The 22,083-nt window shown below is 44.4% G+C and overlaps 1 protein-coding gene across 4 annotated transcripts in view; it reads left to right on the top strand.

Moving 5' to 3' along the window:
* Positions 1-566: 566 nt before the first annotated feature.
* Positions 567-22,083, top strand: part of CRAMP1 (cramped chromatin regulator 1) — a 1,093,426-nt gene continuing 1,071,909 nt past the window's right edge. For 2 of the 4 annotated variants that reach the window (XM_085628165.1, XM_085628163.1), the window contains exons 1-2: positions 567-789; positions 4,741-5,012. In XM_085628165.1, coding sequence (XP_085484291.1) covers positions 4,742-5,012 — 271 coding nt within the window. In that variant the 5' untranslated portion in view covers positions 567-789; position 4,741. Of the gene's footprint in view, positions 790-4,072; positions 4,301-4,740; positions 5,013-22,083 lie in introns of those variants that run through there. The other 2 variants (XM_085628164.1, XM_085628162.1) reach the window with 1 other exon arrangement.

Genomic DNA, 22,083 nt, shown 5'->3' with positions numbered 1-22,083 from the left:
CGCAGATTGGTGACGTTGATTTTGTTATTTTGACCTCTGTAGCCATTCGCCAGCAGAGAGATTGTATCGGCGTTCTTGATCAACACAGTTCTTGTAATGCTCGATTGGTCTTTCTTTTATGTCTATCATTTGACAATTAATTGTAGGGAAGCTGTCAAGGAGAACATCAATCAAAGAACTCAAAGCCAATTAGCGGCCGGGCCTAATTCTTCGTCGCCTACGAAGGATGTCTTGTATTATGTTCCATGAAGGACTAAATAACATAAACTTTCGAGTTTAGCGCGAAGCCCACGCTCACTCGGCGTTTACCCTGCGAATAGCAAAAAACAGAAACAAACATTAAAAAAACAAAAAAGGCACCCAATCGGTGCGTCTGTGGATTCTTACCGTCCATTCACGAAACACTTCCTGTTTTACTCCAGCGCGTGTCGCCAGCAGAGAGAATTTCTATTGGCTGGAATGGTAGCCCTCCCCTTGCCCAGAGCGCACTCTTCACATCTGTCTTAGTCACAACCAATCGTGTAGTTTGTTTGGTAGCTACAGGAAGTCTGGGCAGGAAGCTCAGTTCTCCTGGAGGCGGGTCTCGCGCGTAGTAAGCTGCCTCCAGCCTGTCTGCGGTGCTGAAGGGACACAAGTTGTGTTCGTTTCAGTGTTCATTGAACCCGAGTGGGGCTACGAACATAAAGAGAATTGCACTCGGGGTTCGCCCCCAACCTGCCCGGGTCGGGTATTGGTCCGCCGGGCAGGGCGGCGAAGCCGCAACCCGCGCTCAAGGCATTGATGAACAAGGTGAGGCGCTGGAAGCTAGACCTGCTCTACTTTTCATTATGTATTGCATGCATTGGTGTCTTCTGATTGATGCCCCTGAAGGGCAGCTTTTGCTGTCCTAATCTCAATGTATACTCCTTACCTCAAGTGGGCTATTCTTCCAATGTGTCTGCAGCCTGATTCTTTCCAGTGACTTTCTTCCCAATACTACTTGCCTTCACTCCACGACCCAGATGTTTGCTTTCCGTTCTTTCAGCTCCACCCTAATCCAGTAAAGCTCGTGTTTGTAAATGCGGTGCCCTGGAAAAATTGTTCTGTGGTCGTTTAGTTGGGTGACTGTATTTCATTTGTTTAGCTTTGTGTGCTAAAGAGGCAAATACTTAAGAGGTAATTGACAAAGATTATACATATACAGGGTCATGATGTACTGTTTCGACACATAAATATGAAAGGGTTTGCAGTATATAACCGTTCTTATCGTATTAATACATTTGATTGTACCTGTTATTTATGCATAGCTATATTATCATTTTTCTTGCGCTGAACCTACTTTTCAAGGACAAAGATGGGCTCTGTTTCCAAACGCCCCTAGTTTCTAAAATGGACTTCAAAATCGCAGTCATTAACCGTTATAATCTGATCTGACAGATTTGTCACCGGTAGCTGGCTGTTAAGTTATTGTAATCTCTAACATTCACAGTTACTTTTAAATAATGTATTTTCAAAATGTAAATAACGTAGACGCTGCGTTGGATTTACGCTGGCACGATCTGTTAATTACATGTCATAAGTAGCATGATTTAAAAAAAACACGATTAAGTTAACGTTTCTCTTAACTGTAGTATATAATAAATGTGTTTAATGTATTCTCTTTATTATGAGTGTGTGTGTGTATTTTTGTATTCTTCAAAAGTCAGGAAAAGTCCTTTTTAACACCATTATTTCATTGCTATGGTAGCAACGTTTGAATAATGTATCGTCTGACCTCGTAGTGCTTCCTGCAGTCAACTGACTTTCCACCTGGTTCTTGGTTACCGTCTCGCTCAGGCTGAGGTACAATTCAGCTTAAGTTGTGCTATGGTATTGTGTTCTAGTCGTGTTTTTTTGTTATGTTCTACTCTTGAGTTATGGGGTTGACTGAAGTTACCCTGCATATCTCAGTTAAATGACCCGACTATAATCCAGTTTATACGACGCACCTCTGCAGTGTTGGATGGTTACAATGTGTTTTGTCAAATGTTTTCTTGTGGAAATTTGCGTTTGACACCTATGCGGTAGCACACATTGCTGTTTCGTGACTGACGTTTGGGGTTCTCGTTCGCTTATCAGCATCCACACATAACAAATACAGCCAGAGCAGCAGCAGAGAGCTGTATTTGTTTACGCCAGAAGGATGTGATCATCGTAAACTGACTAATACAGATGATGACTTGTGGTACACAAGTGGTGCCACTTTTTAAAGCAAAGATACACCCTGCAGCTGTGCATTATGTATGGATTTTAACAATGCTGCTTGGCATATACACAATCTTCGTTAATAGAAAGGAGTGGCTGCGTTTTGATATAAACCAATTATAAAGTAAATTTGGGAAATGAAATCTCGGCAGGGTTATTACAAATCTGAGTTGTATCTAACTTTTACAATTAAAACCTTAGCTGACAACCATAATCATCACAGGCCTTACTCAAGAATCAAGATGTACGGGAAAAGGGTTACTCTTTGAAATCGGCGTTATGCCTGGTTTGTCACATGAGATAGGTCCCCGACCGAGACACTTGTTTTACCATGTACTGCATTTCCTTTATTTGCTCCTGAAATTGATTGCATCTTAAGAAAATAGGGAATGCAGTCAAGCTTCCGTTGTTGCGGACATCAGTCCTTGTTGCATTTTACTTTCATGCCCACATAAGAGGCTTGCTGTATCAATAAGTAGCGCGCTCCAATAATATTCAAGTAGGATCATATAACCTACAAGACATGAAGTTGCATAGATGGTACATTTTAGTGAACGAACAGGGCACACTTCCTTGTGGAGAGCAATCATGGTGGGAGATCCTACTGTGTAATGCTTACACTGATCAGTTGGCCAAATATGGCAACTCTCTTTAGAGCAGTTAACACGAGTCATCCAAAAAGCCAGGGGGGAGCTAAAGTGTAACTCAATGGTCACTGGACCTTGAATTTAGCAAATGTGTTTTTCGCGGTAGGAGAGAAGATATATTCAGCTATGGGTGCACAAGAATTTTGGATCGTTTGCATTGCGTACCCCTGTAGACACTAACTGCACTGATAGTTGTCATTCTGCCAATGTTTATCTGCTACTGGATACTCCGATTTACCTTTTTACGTTGTCCTCTAAAGTACATACATTTGTTTCCTTACGATTGGGTTGCAGTAAGTTGAGAATGCATTTTGGCAAACTCTTTATGTTTAAGGTACATTATATGCCGTATCGTTAATTTGAGCTAATTTTAAATATGTGGTATTATTTACATTGTTCTTTGGCCGTTAAGTACACCTTGAGATACATCTCTCGGTTTTACTATACTTCATTAATGGTATGTGAGGACTCTTACATAGATTAATATGTGGTCATGTGCTGATTGGGTGTATGGCAAACGAAACTATAGTCTTGAAAGTTTAAATAGTTAATTTTGAAAGTAATCAACTTTTAATGTGTCCTGGCTTGGATTAGAGTAGGTAAACGTACGTGGTGCCAAGAAAATTTCCCCCAACCGTCTTAAACAAATACATCTGCTCCCACCGACTACTACTAAAAATTGTTTTAGCCGTTACGGTCACTGCAAATGCTATTCTTGTCCTGGTCGGTTGATGCAGATTTAACAAGTCAGTACAAAATCAATTACCCGGGTGATGACGCAGCCCCCGATGTGCCGTTAAAACTCTTGATCCCTATTTTTTGTTGATGTGTAGATGAGCGCATTTAAGTGTTAGTATATTTGTCCGTTACTGGTGCTTCAAGAGATTTTATCTAATACTTTATCTGTTTTTGAAATGCGACAGGTTGGTATTAAATGCTTTAACAGACTATGGTTCTCCAGTATTTGTCACGGGCCTGTCCATAACGGATGGCGTGTTTTGGTACATTATCTTTAGGGCTTTTTGCGTGCTTTAACATAGCCTGAAACACGCTTCAAAGTTAATCTCTGAGAAGTAGGTGCCCCTCTGAAGCACGCTTCATTGGGGCAAATGCCGAATTACTTTGCCCGACTCTTTCAGTGACTCCTGCTCCTCCCAAGCCCGTTTTGGGGTGCCCATGCTTTGGCACTTTTTGGACCGTGCAGGTTGATGACGTAGTCGGAGTTGCGCCGAGGAGTCGCCCGTAGTGGAAGGCTTTGCTGGGAACATTCAAGGGGCGATCCGAGATGGGCAGAGCGGGTCCCGAGGTCCGTGGCTGAGGGACCCGAGGGCCCGCGAATGCTCGAATAGGGAGCCCCGGAGTGGGAGTACAGAGAGGGGAATCCGGGCCATGCAGCGTCCCTGCCTAAATAGGAGCAGCGCGGGGCCCTTGTGAGTATGGGTCGGGGGTGGGGGTCATTCCCCGGTGATAGGGTCAGAGGCAAGAGTGGAGCAGGGACATTAGGGGGTGCGTCCCAGAGCCATATCTGTAGTTAGACATCGGATGCGCACACCATGGTAGCCACCAGGCTTCACGTCCCTGCGCCTTTCCCATCAGCGCTGTCCCGTTTCTTGTGGGACTTAACTCCCCAGACGGGGTTCAGATACGCCAGGGGACACCCCAGCTCTGCACCCGCTCCCCAGTCCCTACACTCAGCCCGCCCGCCCGGGACAGCGGCGGGGATTGTCACAAACAACGGCCGCCATGTTGGGAAGAGCCCTCGTTAGAACTTGTCTGGGTTGGATCCTGAGGGAATCTTAACTCCTAACCCTTGTCAGCCCTGACCCCAGTCACCCGCCCCCATCTCACGCCTATGCTCTCTCTTTCTCAGAATGACTGTAAAGCTGGGCCAGGACGAGGCCGCCAAGAAGCTGCTGGGCAAAAGGTGTGCGGCCGCAGCGCTGGGAGAGGAGCCCACGGAGGAGGAGGAGGCAGCTTCCCGGGACCCCCAGGAGGAGGGGGAGCAGGATTTTCAGCCATCCGTTCAGCCCTCCCCGGACCAGAGACACTTTCTGCGTTCTAGCGTCCGACCGCACAGCAAGAAGGCGAGGAAGGAACCCGCCGCCCCCGCCGGAGTAAACGGCGCCAGCGCCAGAGGCAGAGGTAAGGGAGTTTCATTAAACTCGCACACATGCACCCTAAAAACCCTGTGCGCCTTTGAAATACAGCAGTCCAAAAGTTCAGCATCCACCTGCGTTCGCAACTCGCTATTCCTCATCGCGTTCCCTGCCACACACACATTTCTTGTCTGCATACGCCCAGGCCTGTGTAAACTATACACATACCTGTACCCTTTTGCATCCCAACTCCACAGAGAGTTCCTTGCACCCTAACAGGTCTGTGGCCAAATTGTCACATCCAGACTGATCACACCCCCCATACATTAATCCCAGTAAATTTGTTCTAACATCATCGTTGGTGTTATTAATGCATTGGAACCTGAGTGGCAGTTGTACACCTGATATGATGCCTTTGTCAATGGAATCTATTTTTTTAATTGCCTTTATTTTATTTTCCAATATACCCATTTAGAGAATCTTTACAGATGTATATTTATGTGGCAAGTGCAGTAACAGGTATTATTCAAAGCGAACTAGGTTTCTGTTTAAGGTTAATGTAAGAAACATCGCATGATTTTCATGTCACCTTGTTCTGTTTATCAGTTCTTTGCATAGAAATATCTTGGGACAACGGTAAAGACGAACCGTAATTCAAATAGTTTCACCCCTTTGATCTACACACTCTATTCCCATAATATACACAATAAGAAACTGAAGTGAAGGTCATAGCTTTCAATGCATTGTTTGTTTTTTGTTAAATCTTAAATTGTTCTGCTTCCTTTTTAGCAGGTGCACATCATTGCATACGTAATTTGTCCGTTTTCAGTTGGGATTTCTTTAACATATTTCAAAAGAGCCTTTCGTTCTCTGGGCAGTTTTCATGATTTCCTGCCCTATATTATTTAATTAGTGGTTTATTAAGTGGCGCTGGTTCAAGATTCGTAGGTATCTTCCTTCGTCCTAACAATTTCAATGCCACTTATCATAAGTTAATCAGTCTGATTTCATCGCTGACCCTGGTATTTGTGTGCTTTTACAACACTCCCTGAGGAAAACGAGGTATAAATACATTACATTTTTTTTAAATAAAAAAAAAAGAAACTGTGGAACAATGTGCACTATATAAACGGTGTTAGGCAGCCAAACGCCCCAGATTGAGATTATCTCTATACATCGAACAGCTTGTTTGGAGGATCACCAACAATAGGGATGTCTACCAGTTTGAGGAAGCTGATGGCATTTAATGACATATTTCTGTAATCTTGATCTAAGGAACCAGTGTTTCCTCCAGTTATCCATAATCTCTGGATATATTTAAAATACTCCAGAAACTGACAAATATCTGAACTGCTAATTCCATAATTATTTCACGTACGTTTTATGACTTGGCTCTAAACATCTAGACGTCCCTTCTGTGATCCACCAAAAGTTGCAGAATAAAGGCGGTATTGTTCTGTTACGTTCTATTAATTTAGTCATCACCGTTACACAGCTGAATGATTGTTTTCGTGTGAATGGTTTGCAACAATTAGAGTTTGGATCATGGAACCCTTTTGGTCTGAGAGTTTGGATTCAAATCCATTACTGCTTATGAGCTTCGTTGTCAAGGTGACATAATGGTTAAGTCTGTGTGTAGTTTTGACTAATCAGATGAACTTGTGTTTTGTTATGATTCATCATTGATTAGTTGTGTTTATTTAGTTGCCTTCTGTAGTCCTAATAAGTAGTTTAAGAGGCTGACAACTACAAGCAGAGTGATAATTTTTTGAGGGTAGGTGGTGGTGAGAAGTTTTTAACGGGAAGGTATGGCAAATATACTTAATGACGAAGAGTCGAAAATTCTGCTGTATTTATTAGATTCGTGCAAAATTGGTTATGGTAATACAACATTTCAAGAAGCACTGTATGATATCTTTGTAAAGGCATAAGCATAGGTAGTGACCAACAGTTCTTTACCTTTCATCATGAACGCAGTTGTACAACATATGAAAAACCATCTCTTTTTACTAACAGTTACGTTTACCACTTCCTTATGTGCACTATTTGTATATCCCTTTTAATTTTACAATACACCTACCATACTGTGTAGTCTAGTTAAATTCATTTATTTTCATTAGTATTCAAGTACTGTAATACCTTCTTAATTAAGAACATCTTCATTTTGCACAGCAGCAATTGGGACTAATTGTGGCATCGCTCTTATGTTGTACCCTGTTTTTTTTTTCATCTGTAGTTGCTTTTGCGTAATCATTACACATTCTTGTTGTAGTATAACCTTTTCAATTGACTGGGTGTAGTGGCAAGGTTAGATTTGACAACCATCGCACCACAGGAAGTGGACTTGAAGGAGGGGGATAGGGAAGAGGTATTACCCTCCTCCACCCTTAATAGCAGCGGGTTTGAATATGAGGCAAAGGGGCATGTAATTCCGGATAGCAGGAATATTCCTTTTAGAATCGTGTTGTGGAACATAGCGGGTATCTGTACAAAGTTGGTCAACGAGGACTGTCTGAGTTACGTGTCAGGTTATGATGTAATTTGTTTACAAGAAACTTTGGGTCTCTGATATGTTTTTATGTTGATAACAAGCATTTTTATTACTCTTGTGCAATATTTAAAATTACACCAAACTGTGCAAGTGACCATATCCCTCTCATAGCGCATCCTAATGGAAGTTTTGGAACAGGGCGACCTGAAGAACCACCTATCCAGCATTATCAAAATAAGGGAATTAGGCTGAAATGGGACTAGGTAGATCCCCAAAATGTTGAGCATAATATCGTTTCTGGAAATCGGAAGCTGATAGCCAGTTTTTTGGAACAGGAAAGGACCCCTTCAGAAGTAGTACAGAACTATGAAGCACTTTGCTCTGCAATTTCTTTGGCCCTTGTAAAGCGGAGCCCCCCTAAAAATTTACCATTGGCGCAATAGCTTAACAACGAATGCACAAAAGACCATAAAGATATAAAAGTGGCTCTACACACTATCCCCCCAGGGTATATAGCAAATAAAAACCCTTAGGAATACTTACAAATCTGTGATTGAACAGAGGAAAAGGGAACTAAAGAACGGGGCATGGAATGATCTGGTGTTAGCAGTGTCCTTAAAGGATACGAAAACCTTCTGGGAAGTTATAAATGGTCCAATGTTCTCGGAAGACTCATCCCAGATTAATTCTTTGATCCTCGGTGACATCTGGGAGGCTCATTTTACCTGCATTTTCAGCCCTCTAAACAGGTGGTAGGTCCTGGGATACATTGGGTGGAGTTGATCCATAATCCACATCAAGCCATACAGCTACGTAATTGATGTAAGATATGCAACCCATTTAGGTTTTATAGTGTACAAAATTTCTATATTGTTTAATACTGCAAGTGCACAATTTTATCGTAGCCATCCCAGGAAGTTGTAGAGCTGCCCCTATTAGAAAATAATACAGATAATTCTGGGTGACATAGCGAACGCTTTAAGAGTACATTTTCACGGGTTCTCTTGTTGAGCGTTTTGTCCCGCTGGTTCTGATCTTCGTTTTGGGGGTAGCATTTTGTTAATTGATGTATTAGATGACTGGAGTTTTGTTTTAACATCTTAGACTGCCTTTGGGATGTGTTTTATACCTATGAATAAAAAAATAAAAATCTATTTAAGATGTCTTTGTACTGTGCACTTTTATGGTTCACTGAACCGAAATAAAGTTAATATGACAGACTGACTGGGAGTGTTTTTCACCATATAATTTAACAACAAGAGAGAGAGGGAAATTTTATTGGAGCCACTCTTAATCCCCCGGAGCTAGTATATATAAACAAAAAAAGAGTGTATCCGTTAGGATTTGACAAGTGCTGAGATATTCAGAAAAGCACAGGGGTGAATCACTTTGTTTTTAGAAGAACCCTCACTCACCAGCCTAGCTGGTGACATGCTTCATCATTGGGTTCCCACCGGAGAGACCGAATGTCTCCCCGGTGTGCTACGACGCCTGATTTACAGCGGAGCTTGTTTTTTTGTGTGTGTAAGGGTAGTGCGATCCGTGATGGTGCTGTTTTAAAATGTGTCGCAATTTAAACCAATAAACAACTTTTAATAGTGGTCAACTGGACACAGTTAAAAATAGTGTGGTGGACGTGAGAACTCTGGTAATAAATGGACCAGCTACGTCCTAAGAAAGGTGCAATGTGAATAAGATGGTCAACATGTTTCTGCTTCTCACGATACTACATGAAGCATTCTTCAGGACCTAATGGAGGACCACCACGGTGGTATACGCTCGCTAAGGCGTACCCTGACCTGTGGGGTCCAGAACCGCTAAAACTTACGGTTGTTGTAAAATAACCATTCAGGATTTCTGAGAGCTTTCAATTCTGTTGGAACAAGGCAGAAGTAAAAGAGAAAACAAAACAAACAGTGATTCACAACATACATAAATATTCACAAGGAACAGACCATGGACATTCAAACAGATTTGTGAATGAACTTCATGCTCATAAGCGGTGAATTTTAAAAGAACCTGAAACACCGGGAGTTAACACTTGTATCAGCCCGTGCCGGTATAGTGGATTTCTCGTGCTGCTAATAAGCACTAGTCAATTGTGCCAAAGAGTGCTGTGCCCTAGTGATAAGTAATTGCAACAAGGGTAAACTTTCACGTGAGGTGCACTCTAGGTACAAGAGCTTCCTGCCCTCACACTATTAATCAGCGTTAAACTCTGGCTGACTATGGGAGGCAGAAAAAAAATAAAATAACGCTTGGCTTTGTGAATGGAGACGCGAGGTATTGGCAAACTGATTGGTAAACACCCACACGGAGCCACAGAGATGTAGAAGCTTACGTGATGTTGAATTCAACGTCACTGCATGAGTCCGGGTGGGGGGCGGGACTTATAGTCACACGCTAAACAAAAAGTAAATAATAAACGTAAGTAACTTACATGGTAGATGTGGAGCGGGATTGGGCAAATCAGGACCTCTACTTACTACTCCAAAGTCACCAGCCCACGGAGAACCTATTTGGTCCACCTTCAGAACTCGAATGTTAGCGTCTGGGCCGGGAGGTGTACTGAAATAGAAGGCGTTCTTCCCATCGAGGAACGTAGCGTCATCACGCACAACACGTGATTCTGTTAGTGCGAGAATAGAAGACTAGACTGCTACCCTCAGTAAAGGGACGTAGCGTGCTTCACGCCGATCATGTGATGCGGGAGGGGAGGATTAGATTGCTGCGCTCGCCTCCTGTGTAAAGAGTAATACGCGGCCACAACGGTTTCCTAGGAAACCAATAAACACCAAGAGTTCCATTAGTGACGAGGTTATTTGGATGAAGTCGGTTAGAACGACACGCAGAGGAATGAGCATAATGATGTTAATGTTCATTTCACTGGAAAATGTATAAAAATAAAGTTACATGATTAAAAAATAAATAAATCAGTAAACACCAGGAGGTCTGTTGTTAACGTAATCATTTGGGTGATGTCGATTGTTGGAATGACATGCCGGGAAATGAGCATAGTGGTGTTACTGTTCATTTTACTAATAAATTGTATGATACAAGTGATGTAATCTAATGTAATGTAATGTTCAGCGTTTTAGTACTGTACCCCAAGGAATATTATCATTGAATCCCATAATGTGACTTGAAAGGCGATAGATCCAGCGTTGTTCTTTTTCAAAGAGGATATTCGCAGACCTATTCCCTGGTCTAATCTGTTCAATAATTGTCCATTTCAGGTCGTCAGGGGTATGTTTGACAAGTGCATAATGTTCTGTCATTTTAGTGATGTTTTTCCCACAGCGGATGTTACTTCTATGTTCGACAATACGCTGTTTTATTTTACGTGTGGTCATACCAACGTATCTGATGCCACACGGGCATGTTAGTAAATAGATCACGTTTGATGAGTTACAATTCGTGTGTGCCCGCTGGGTCCACACTTTGTCCTGTTCAAGATCTAAGGTCTTACTGGTTTTCGTAAGATGGCATACACTGCACTGACCACAGGGGAAATGGCCTGTCACTTTTGGGAGCCCCCAAACCTGTAATACAGAAGGAGTATTGTCAGATGATGTTTGCCTTGGTCTCGTGTGCACAAGGGCATCCTTGATGCTTCTTGCCTTTTTGAATGAAAAGAGAGGTTTCTGCCATTTCAGATTATTACTTACAAGGATGCCCCAATGTTTCCGAATGGACTTAGTCACTGCATTGGAAGCTGTGCTATAAGTCGTAACGCATGTCAAGGGTATTTCTTCCGCTGGTTTTTCTGAATCCTCAAGGAGGGCTTGTCTATGTTGGTTTCTTGCCCTCTTGTAACTGCGATTCAGGATTTTGTCTGGATATCCTCGTCTCTTCAGTTTTGAGTGTTGACTATTGGATTGAGAACGATAGTCTTCCACGCGACTGCAGTTGCGTCTGATACGCAAAAATTGACCAAAGGGAGATTTTCTCTCAGGGGTCGCGGGTGGAAACTAGAAAAAGCTAAAAGAAGAGGGCAAGAAACCAACATAGACAAGCCCTCCTTGAGGATTCAGAAAAACCAGCGGAAGAAATACCCTTGACATGCGTTACGACTTATAGCACAGCTTCCAGTGCAGTGACTAAGTCCATTCGGAAACATTTGGGCATCCTTGTAAGTAATAATCTGAAATGGCAGAAACCTCTCTTTTCATTCAAAAAGGCAAGAAGCATCAAGGATGCCCTTGTGCACACGAGACCAAGGCAAACATCATCTGACAATACTCCTTCTGTATTACAGGTTTGGGGGCTCCCAAAAGTGACAGGCCATTTCCCCTGTGGTCAGTGCAGTGTATGCCATCTTACGAAAACCAGTAAGACCGTAGATCTTGAACAGGACAAAGTGTGGACCCAGCGGGCACACACGAATTGTAACTCATCAAACGTGATCTATTTACTAACATGCCCGTGTGGCATCAGATATGTTGGTATGACCACACGTAAAATAAAACGGCGTATTGTCGAACATAGAAGTAACATCCGCTGTGGGAAAAACATCACTAAAATGACAGAACATTATGCACTTGTCAAACATACCCCTGACGACCTGAAATGGACAATTATTGAACAGATTAGACCAGGGAATAGGTCTGCGAATATCCTCTTTGAAAAAGAACAACGCTGGATCTATCGCCTTTCAAGTCACATTATGGGATTCAATGATAATATTCCTTGGGGTACAGTACTAAAACGCTGAACATTACATTACATTACATTAGATTACATCACTTGTATCATACAATTTATTAGTAAAATGAACAGTAACACCACTATGCTCATTTCCCGGCATGTCATTCCAACAATCGACATCACCCAAATGATTACGTTAACAACAGACCTCCTGGTGTTTACTGACTTATTTATTTTTTAATCATGTAACTTTATTTTTATACATTTTCCAGTGAAATGAACATTAACATCATTATGCTCATTCCTCTGCGTGTCGTTCTAACCGACTTCATCCAAATAACCTCGTCACTAATGGAACTCTTGGTGTTTATTGGTTTCCTAGGAAACCGTTGTGGCCGCGTATTACTCTTTACACAGGAGGTGAGCGCAGCAATCTAATCCTCCCCTCCCGCATCACATGATCGGCGTGAAGCACGCTACGTCCCTTTACTGAGGGTAGCAGTCTAGTCTTCTATTCTCGCACTAACAGAATCACGTGTTGTGCGTGATGACGCTACGTTCCTCGATGGGAAGAACGCCTTCTATTTCAGTACACCTCCCGGCCCAGACGCTAACATTCGAGTTCTGAAGGTGGACCAAATAGGTTCTCCGTGGGCTGGTGACTTTGGAGTAGTAAGTAGAGGTCCTGATTTGCCCAATCCCGCTCCACTTCTACCATGTAAGTCACTTACGTTTATTATTTACTTTTTGTTTAGCGTATGACTATAAGTCCCGCCCCCCACCCGAACTCATGCAGTGACGTTGAATTCAACATCACGTAAGCTTCTACATCTCTGTGGCTCCGTGTGGGTGTTTACCAATCAGTTTGCCAATACCTCGCGTCTCCATTCACAAAGCCAAGCGTTATTTTATTTTTCTTCTGCCTCCCATAGTCAGCCAGAGTTTAACGCTGATTAATAGTGTGAGGGCAGGAAGCTGTTGTACCTAGAGTGCACCTCACGTGAAAGTTTACCCTTGTTGCAATTACTTATCACTAGGGCACAGCACTCTTTGGCACAATTGACTAGTGCTAATTAGCAGCACGAGAAATCCACTATACCGGCACGGGCTGATACGAGTGTTAACTCCCGGTGTTTCAGGTTCTTTTAAAATTCACTGCTTATGAGCATGAAGTTCATTCACAAATCTGTTTGAATGTCCATGGTCTGTTCCTTGTGAATATTTATGTATGTTGTGAATCACTGTTTGTTTTGTTTTCTCTTTTACTTCTGCCTTGTTCCAACAGAATTGAAAGCTCTCAGAAATCCTGAATGGTTATTTTACAACAACCGTAAGTTTTAGCGGTTCTGGACCCCACAGGTCAGGGTACGCCTTAGCGAGCGTATACCACCGTGGTGGTCCTCCATTAGGTCCTGAAGAATGCTTCATGTAGTATCGTGAGAAGCAGAAACATGTTGACCATCTTATTCACATTGCACCTTTCTTAGGACGTAGCTGGTCCATTTATTACCAGAGTTCTCACGTCCACCACACTATTTTTAACTGTGTCCAGTTGACCACTATTAAAAGTTGTTTATTGGTTTAAATTGCGACACATTTTAAACAGCACCATCACGGATCGCACTACCCTTACACACACAAAAAAACCAGCTCCGCTGTAAATCAGGCGTCGTAGCACACCGGGGAGACATTCGGTCTCTCCGGTGGGAACCCAATGATGAAGCATGTCACCAGCTAGGCTGGTGAGTGAGGGTTCTTCTAAAAACAAAGTGATTCACCCCTGTGCTTTTCTGAATATCTCAGCACTTGTCAAATCCTAACGGATACACTCTTTTAGTGTTTTTCACCATCCATACCATGGCAAGTTTATAGGATATTGACTTCTGCACACATTTCCGTGCCTGTGTTACACTTCATTTTCCTAAATATGCCCAGTACATATCTCAATGTGGTAGTTGTAACTTAATGTACATATATCTATCTATCGAAAAAAAACAAAGGTTAAAGCAGCGTTCTGGTTAGGTGAATTTGTCAGTGACATTTAACGTTTTGAACAAAAAAAACCAGAAATTCACCAATTATAGTTAGTAGCGTTAATTATCACTTGCGCCACCGCCGTGCACTGCTTATGACCTCATTGATGACATCACTGATGACATCTCAAATGTAATCTTATTGACATCATACAGTGAGTGTGCTAGTTTGTTTTAAAGTTTACATAGTGGTGAGCAACTACCATATTACTTTTCTGCGTATTTTTGTACAGCCAGGGTCCAGCTAATAGGTGTCATTATTTACAAAATGCATTTGCTACTAATGCATCATAGGTGTGATGAGGTATTGCAGACATTATAAATGTAATGTTGGCATTGAAGACTAACCCTGTGTGCAGATGACAGTTGACAACTTGTGTCAATTATATTCACACGTTTTTTGGCTCTGTAGAAAAGGTTTGCAACAGGGCAAAGGTTCTATATGCAACATCCTACGTATTGTAAGCACCCTTTGTTTTGGCTAAATATTTTTTATTTGCATTTTTGTTAAACATAACATACTAATCTACATAATACAATGGGGACTGTGGGGGCTTACAGAGAAGCAATCAATAATGGATCAATTAGGAAAGGCGCGTGTGGTGTCAAAGTAACTATCAATACGGCACTGTAAAAGAAGACCAGTAGGGGGATCTCATTACAAAGTTCTTAACAATGAGAATTAAGTGTAAAAACTTCCCCACTTCGACATTCAGGTGTCCCACGCATCTATACCCATCCACCAGCCCAGAGTCAGACGCACCATCCTAATCTCAAGAGGTCAAGGGGACGCTGGTGGGGTGGAAACCCCAAGGAGTGCCTCCCCCTCCACGATCTGCCCTCCCTGACCTATTCAGGGGCAAGCAACTATAACTGTAACCCAAGTGGGGAAGATCGGCACTCTACGCAGCCCCTATTTTCTTTCTTTCACATCGCTTCTCTCTCATTCCGCCCATTTCACTACTTCCAACCCCCCTTTTATATATACACCAGGGCCACCGGCTGATTTCCAGCTCATCGTCGGCTATCTGCGAGGCAGAACTGTAAATGTATCCACCACCTTTCGGGACTCTTTGCTGTCATGGAGGCCTAATTAACACAGTTGGGGGAGTGCGCTCAAAACTCCCCATCTGTGGCTCGGCAAATAACTTTTAGAACAGTCATCCATACCCTATGAAAGAATGGCATCGAGGACACGTTGGTGCCGTGGTATGGAACATGGTGGCACGCACTCATGGGGGGTGGGGGGGGGGGGGTGGCGGGGGAGTTGGTGAAGTTGGTGAAGATTTTCGCATGTGCAAATATACACATGTACATTTGCACATGCTAAAATGCAGTTCACAAATATTTTCTAGGAGTACTATTTCTTGCCCTACTTATGTAAATTCTTGGGAATTCACGAAAGCCATATAGCTGCACTTAATGCAAGGACATATACCATGGGTGCACTTTTGAGACTTTCTTTAATAATTGGGCCCCTAATTTGGTTTGGCGTTGACCGGGACCTTTTGTGTTTATTAAAAGTCTGTCTGTCTCTCTCTCTCTCTCTCTCTCTCTCTCTCTCTCTCTCTCTCTCTCTCTCTCTCTGTATTGGCAGGCTTCACTGAGAGTGACCGCGTTCTGCTCTTTCACAAAGGAGCATATCGGCACACAGGGTAGTTTTGTTTAGTGCCAGTAACTACTGTGGCAGTGTGTGCTTTTTGAGACCAAAAAACACTTTTTGCTTTTGCCAATGTTTGCTATAATGGTGAGGGCCTGGCAGCTCCCACACCAATAAGGTTTTACAAAAACCATGCTAAAACAAGTGACACCTTGACTAAACTAAAAAGCTGACTACCATGTCCAGACCTACTGGCTTTGCCAATGCTGGTTTATTTTTGTTTTCCATAATCTTATTGAAACTGGTTACACTGATTTTCTATTGTGAATATTTTTGGAAAATACTAGCATGCATTAACACATGTTACTAAATGATGCTGCAACGAAATAGAACCTGAAATTTTACAGTAGTTTATAAAAATGTTTTTGTTCCTACTTTCATTTTTTTATGAACATTTTATTTTGAAAGCAAAGAATCATTAATTTTGCTTTCAAGTTTCTGCAAATATTTGAATCAAATCAGAGAGCATTCTAGGAGCATTATACATAGCCTATATTGCTAAACTTTGAAAACGTGTACACATTTTTATACTGGAACTACTCTCAGTAGTGCAGTCAGAGCTTACAACATTTACTTAGAGAGCGCTCACCCTAATAATAAAGGTTTTCAATTAATGAACCATAAATACAAGTTTGAACAGCATTAACATATGGAAAAAAATATTTCCTAAACTGCAGACAATGCCCTTCCTTGATCCATAACGTGGTACTGCAAACTGACAGCCAAAGGGTTTGTGCTATATGGGGTTGGGCCTACTTGTCCCAAGGACATAACACACATGAACATTTGTTGCCCCTGACCCCAAACAATATGTCCTGGGCCTCGGGTTATAGGAATTCCACATCCCTGCATGATGGTCGGTGGTGATCCAAAATCCTCCTCCCAGCGCTGTCGCAACCGCACCAAGCCCTGCTGTGCCCCTTTCTACCTAGCTCTGTAGAGTAACATGACTGCCCTTGTTCTACTCATAATGAGGAATAAATAAAACGGGCACTCATGTTCTGGAGGTTCTGCAGTGCCACAGACCACCCTCTTGTGGACCTTGTGCAACAGAGCCCTGTTGAGCAAAAAGGGTCCCGCTGGAAGGTCACACGTCTCCCTTAACTTCAGAAAGGAACAAGCTTCGCCCACCACAAACATGTTGTCCGCTATAGTGAGTCCTGCCTCAGGCCACTGGTGTAGTCCCACCCATACTCCAAGTCTCCTTCAGTGCTGAACAATCTGCAAGGGTAGTTTACTTGTGTATGGTGTTCTTGTGCATGTTCTTTGTAATGCCCTTGCCCAGACATAGTGTGTTGTCGTAGCCACCACAGTCTCATCGCGAACCATGGAGAAGGGGACAGGTCTTAGTAAAATGCTAGTCAAGACATCCCCTGAGGGCAGTCCACATTCCTGATGGCTCACCCCATTCCATAACATGGATTTCCACCGGGCCACCCATTGCAACTGCGCTGCCAGATGATATAGTTAAAATTCTAGAGCTGCTAACCCTCCCTCCTCCATTGGTAAATGTAATTTCCGCAGAGCCACCCGACTCCTCGAAGTCCCCCAGTATAAAGTCAGGAGAATACCATCTAACTCCCGAATGAACCCACGCGGGAGCTCCTTCAGCAGGGCTGCAAATAAATAGACTAGTCGTGACAGCACCACTATCTTACAAAAGCTATCCACCCACCGACAAAGGCAGAGTGGACCACCGACAAAGGCAGAGTGGACCAGACGTCCAGAGAGCATCTCATGATGGCAGCTACCCAGCCAAAATTGCCCTTGTACAGCAAGGCCACAGTACGATAAACGGCCACTCCCAAATAACGAATAGTGACTGATTCCCAAAGCAAGGAAGTGGCAGCTGGGAGATGTCTAGTCCCCACGCCCCCCATCCCCTGGTCTTTATGCAAAGAGTATATGCAGTACTCGTTACAGTTGACCTCTAGACCAGATATTCACCTGAAATCTGTCAAGGCTGCCACCGCTCCTTCCAGGTCAGAGCCCCCCCACCTCCCCCACCGCCCCATGTATAAGAGACAAGGGCAGTTACAGGAGATTTGAAATCTGCATTAATGTCCACCCTGTCGGACTGTCCATGAAAATGGCTTTACATCTAGAACAAAAAACAGAGGGGATAGCAGGCAACCCCTGTCTGTTGCCCCCCTTCACCTAGCAGGCCTCTGAGATCACCGAGCCAGTATGGACCCGAGCCCTTGGGCAAGTAAGTGTACAGTAGCTTTGCCCACCTGACAAAGCACAGACCAAAGCCCATACCAAGCAAAGTAACATAGAAGAACTCCCAACGGAGTGAGTCAAACGCCTTCTGGATAGCCACGGAGAGGACCACAGAGTCTGACTAAAACCTTTCTCGGTGGTCTAGGATATGAAGCAGTTAACAAATATTAGGCAGAGCACTACAGGCAGGAATAAAACCAGTGTGATCCGGGTGGATCAGGGCACACATGCAGTAGTATCTGGTTCGCCAACACTTTACTCAAGATTTTATAGTTGGTATTTGGCATTGAAAGAGAGCGATATGAGTCAAGGAAAATCTGGTCCTTTTTAGTCAGTGACACACTCGTAGCCTCACGCAGAGTGGGTGGGAGCGCACCCGCCTCCGGTAGTCGTTAAACAGGGCCACCAGTTAAGGAATAAGATCTGCGACATACATAGCATAAAGTGCCATGGGCAGTCCATCCAACCCGGGAACCTTCCCTCTAGCCATCTCCTTGATCGCATCCCATGCTCAGTAATATCTGTACGCAGTTGATCTACCACTGCAACTTCTAATATCACTGGAGCAGAGTCTGCGATGCAGTTCAGAACATCATCCTCTTTTACCCCGATTCTCGCGGAATACAAGTCTCAGTAATAATGGAGGAATGCAGCGTTGATCTCATCTTGGGTTAAGACATCCAGTCCAATACGTTATGGACCTGGAGGATTCTGCAAAAGCCAAGCTAGCATACTCCCTGATTTGGCCCTCTCTGCATGGGCTTTAGTAACAGATGCTCTATATCATATTGTCGCAGACGCTTCACCATAGTGAGCAATTTCTCTCCATTCATTGAGGCTGTGCTCCCTGCCCTCTGGCGTCCCCCCTCGGCCACCAGGTTCTGGGGAAGCCCATCAAAAACCACGTACTGCCGCTTAATATCAGAGTGTACCTGTGTGCCACCCCAATCTTGTAATAGCTGCAGTAATCTCTTATCACCACCTTCATAGCCTTCCATTCAATCCACGAGCGGCCGAACCTATGTTATCCAGGCAATAATGGGCAATTTAACTGGCCAAAGATGCACGGAAGGCCTGGTCATCAAGCGGAGCTGGGTCCAAATGCCAAGTGGAAACACCTGACCTTTGTGGGAACCTCGGCAGGGGGGGAGTGGTCGGAGTATGTTTTTGCCAAATATTCTGCATCCAACACTCTTCCACACATCGCGTTGCAGCCCAAGACTCCCATCTAGTTTTACTTCCAAATTCATGCAGGTCAGAGTGGAAGGAATACACCTGTGCTTCCAAATTCCGCACCCTCCAGCAGTCAGTAAGGCCCCACTGCTCAGCTCGGGCGTGGAAAGCCGCTGCCAGCTATTGCATTGGCACCGGGGCAGCATGCAGTGGGGGATGTGATGTATCTTAAGTTAAGGTCGGCTACACAATTAATGTTGCCCCCCATTTTCATCAAGTAAGGTCACGTCGGCGGGAGGAGAGAAATCAAGCTGGACAAAAAAGACAAATTGTCCACATTTGTGGCGCATACATTCAACAGCGCAACATCCCTACTATTAAGTCGACCCAGCTCAAACACATAATGACCAGCAGGGTCAATAACTGCCCTATGTAATTGAAAGGGCACTCCAGGCCTGATCCATACTAGGGCGTCCTGTGCAAATGCATAATAGGTAGTGTTATACAGGTGGTCCCCCTGCCGCTTACTCCACCGCTTACTAAGGGCCTGACCCTTGGGTTCAGTCAGATGGGTCACCTACAAAAAATGTGACCTGGACCCCTCTCTTTCAAATACGCCATGATCTAACGTTTGGAGGGAGTGGACATGCCCTGCACATTCCAAGTAATAAACCTAATCAAATTCACCATTCAGCCAGTATGATTCGCAGACCCATGAGTCTCCCCGCACTGGGCCATCATATAATATGAGCCACTCCCATCTGCCACACAACGCAACTCCCTCCTTTATGTGCACCCCACAAAATGAAAGCAAAACGTACAACAAGTCAAAACAATCAAGCCCCAACCCCACCTGCACCCCCCGGACTGTTATATAAAGACATTCTGTGCATGCAGTAAATGACAACTAGCGTGTCAACAAGCCAACTAAGGCCCATCGAAGTGTCTAACTGGTTCCGTAATGGAAAGGTGCAGTTGGGTGAAGGAGAACAGCCTGCCGGATAAGGGGAAAAAAAGTAGAGAGCAAACTAGTATGACAGGTCACTCAGCACGACCCTCCCTTCCTGTTCCCCTCCAGCTCGTAAACGTTACGAAACAAGAGGAATCGGCATTACAAAAACAATGCAGACACCACATCACAGTACCACAGTTGTTTGCTACATCACTATACTCTATCGTCATCCAGGTAAGTATCAAAACCAGGTCGTCGGCCAAGCCCAGGGTAGCCCCAGGAATTGTATTTTCCAGGCCTGGCACCAAAGTCCTCTGAGCTGGTGATAGAACTTAGATGGACAGAGGATGCACGCCATGGAGAACCTTCACCATCTCCCATAGACGTAGCAGTATCCACCGTCCTTGTCTTTTCCAGAGCTGCCTGTGACTTAGTAGGCCTGTGGGTCCCTCTGCGGCGAGACCATTGCTGCTGTGGGCATGGTGTCCTCCGCTGCTCTGTCATTTATGGACTTGCAGTGCCTTTGTCATACAGCTCCAACCAATCCCATCCTGCAGCCAGTTCCGTGAAGAAGTGCACCTGATGTCCACCTTAATCCTCAGACGTGCTGGAAACCGCAAAAAGTAGAGCAATCCCAGTTCACACTGCTTTTTCTTAACTGCATGAACCTGGACCTGGAGAGTGAAGTATAGTTACATATAACATTTGCATTTTCCACCACAAAAAGGCCACGATTGCAAGCCTGTTGCAACAGGTGGACTCTGTCACTAAAGTGTTGGCAGCGGGTCACTACCAGGCAAGGTGGGTCCCCTGGTCGGGGCGGATGTGCGGGTACCCTATGAGCCCGCTCCAGGGCATAGAACTTGGACAGACCCTTCGTATGTTGTTACATCGTGCCCTCCCTTCCTGATCATTTAGCCTGGCTGCTAACCAGCATGTATGGGCCTCCAGTTCACTGAGATGGCATTTTGTATTTTGAGATAAAGGTGTCATGGTCTGTTCAGAGACCTCTAAAGCGGTTGCCCTCTCAGACAATTTTCTAGAGTCCTCTTTTGATGAGATGAGGCCCAACTTCACAGTGATGGAGTCTATTTTTCATTTTAGGCACTCCCCAAAGGCGTCAATCGCAGTTAGGAGTTTGTTGAACGTACTGTCAATATGAGGGGTATCCCCTCCACTCACGCCCTACTTGATCCTCTCCTGGGGTGCGCCGTCCGATGTATCTTCCTTGTCTCTGAGTGTGACCCATGGCTGCTCCAGACACTTGCGGACCAGGGGCGAGAGCTAGACAGTGGCCAAAGTCTACAGAACCTGGGCCAGAGATTCAGGCCAACCAGTCGCTAGCACCAAACGAAGAATCTATAATGGCAATGGAAGCAAGATGGACCCTACCAGCATATAGCAGAGTCTCTGGACAGCTAAGGAGGCAACACCAATCCAAAATCCCAAGCCCCCAGGTGACAGGGCGGCCTTCTCCACCCCGGGTATCAGCAGTGTATTGCGAAAGAGTTTGCTTTGAGCTGCTTTTAAGAGCCCACTAGGCTGCAAAGTGTCCATGGGGTCCCAACCCAGACCTCCTAACAAAAGGCACAGGGTTCTCCAATCAGTTATGCCCAGGCCCTCACCATTCATATGTAAAGTGTCACTCCCCAAGTAGATTGAGGCTTTTGTAGTAAAGCCAGGGATGCAGTGCTGAAGGGGGGAGGAGAGGAGGTCCAACAGAGGTACTTCGGCCTCAGCGTCTGTGCCCTGTGAGGCCTCTACAGCTCCTCTCCCCTGGGTCTCCGGACCAGGTATCAGTGCGGATCCTCCGTGTGAGTTCTGGTCGCTCCCGTTCGCACCAGTGGACCCTGCCATACCTGGTAAGGCTGAGTGCATTGAGGGTAGGCCTCTGATTTCTCCCATTTGAGGAGGGGAAAAACCCCTATCCAGGGGCAC

Source organism: Triturus cristatus, chromosome 10, assembly GCF_964204655.1.
Source record: "Triturus cristatus chromosome 10, aTriCri1.1, whole genome shotgun sequence".
Taxonomy (NCBI): domain Eukaryota; kingdom Metazoa; phylum Chordata; class Amphibia; order Caudata; family Salamandridae; genus Triturus; species Triturus cristatus.
The sequence above is the reverse complement of the archived record's forward strand: the minus strand, read 5'-3'. Positions and strand labels throughout refer to the sequence as shown.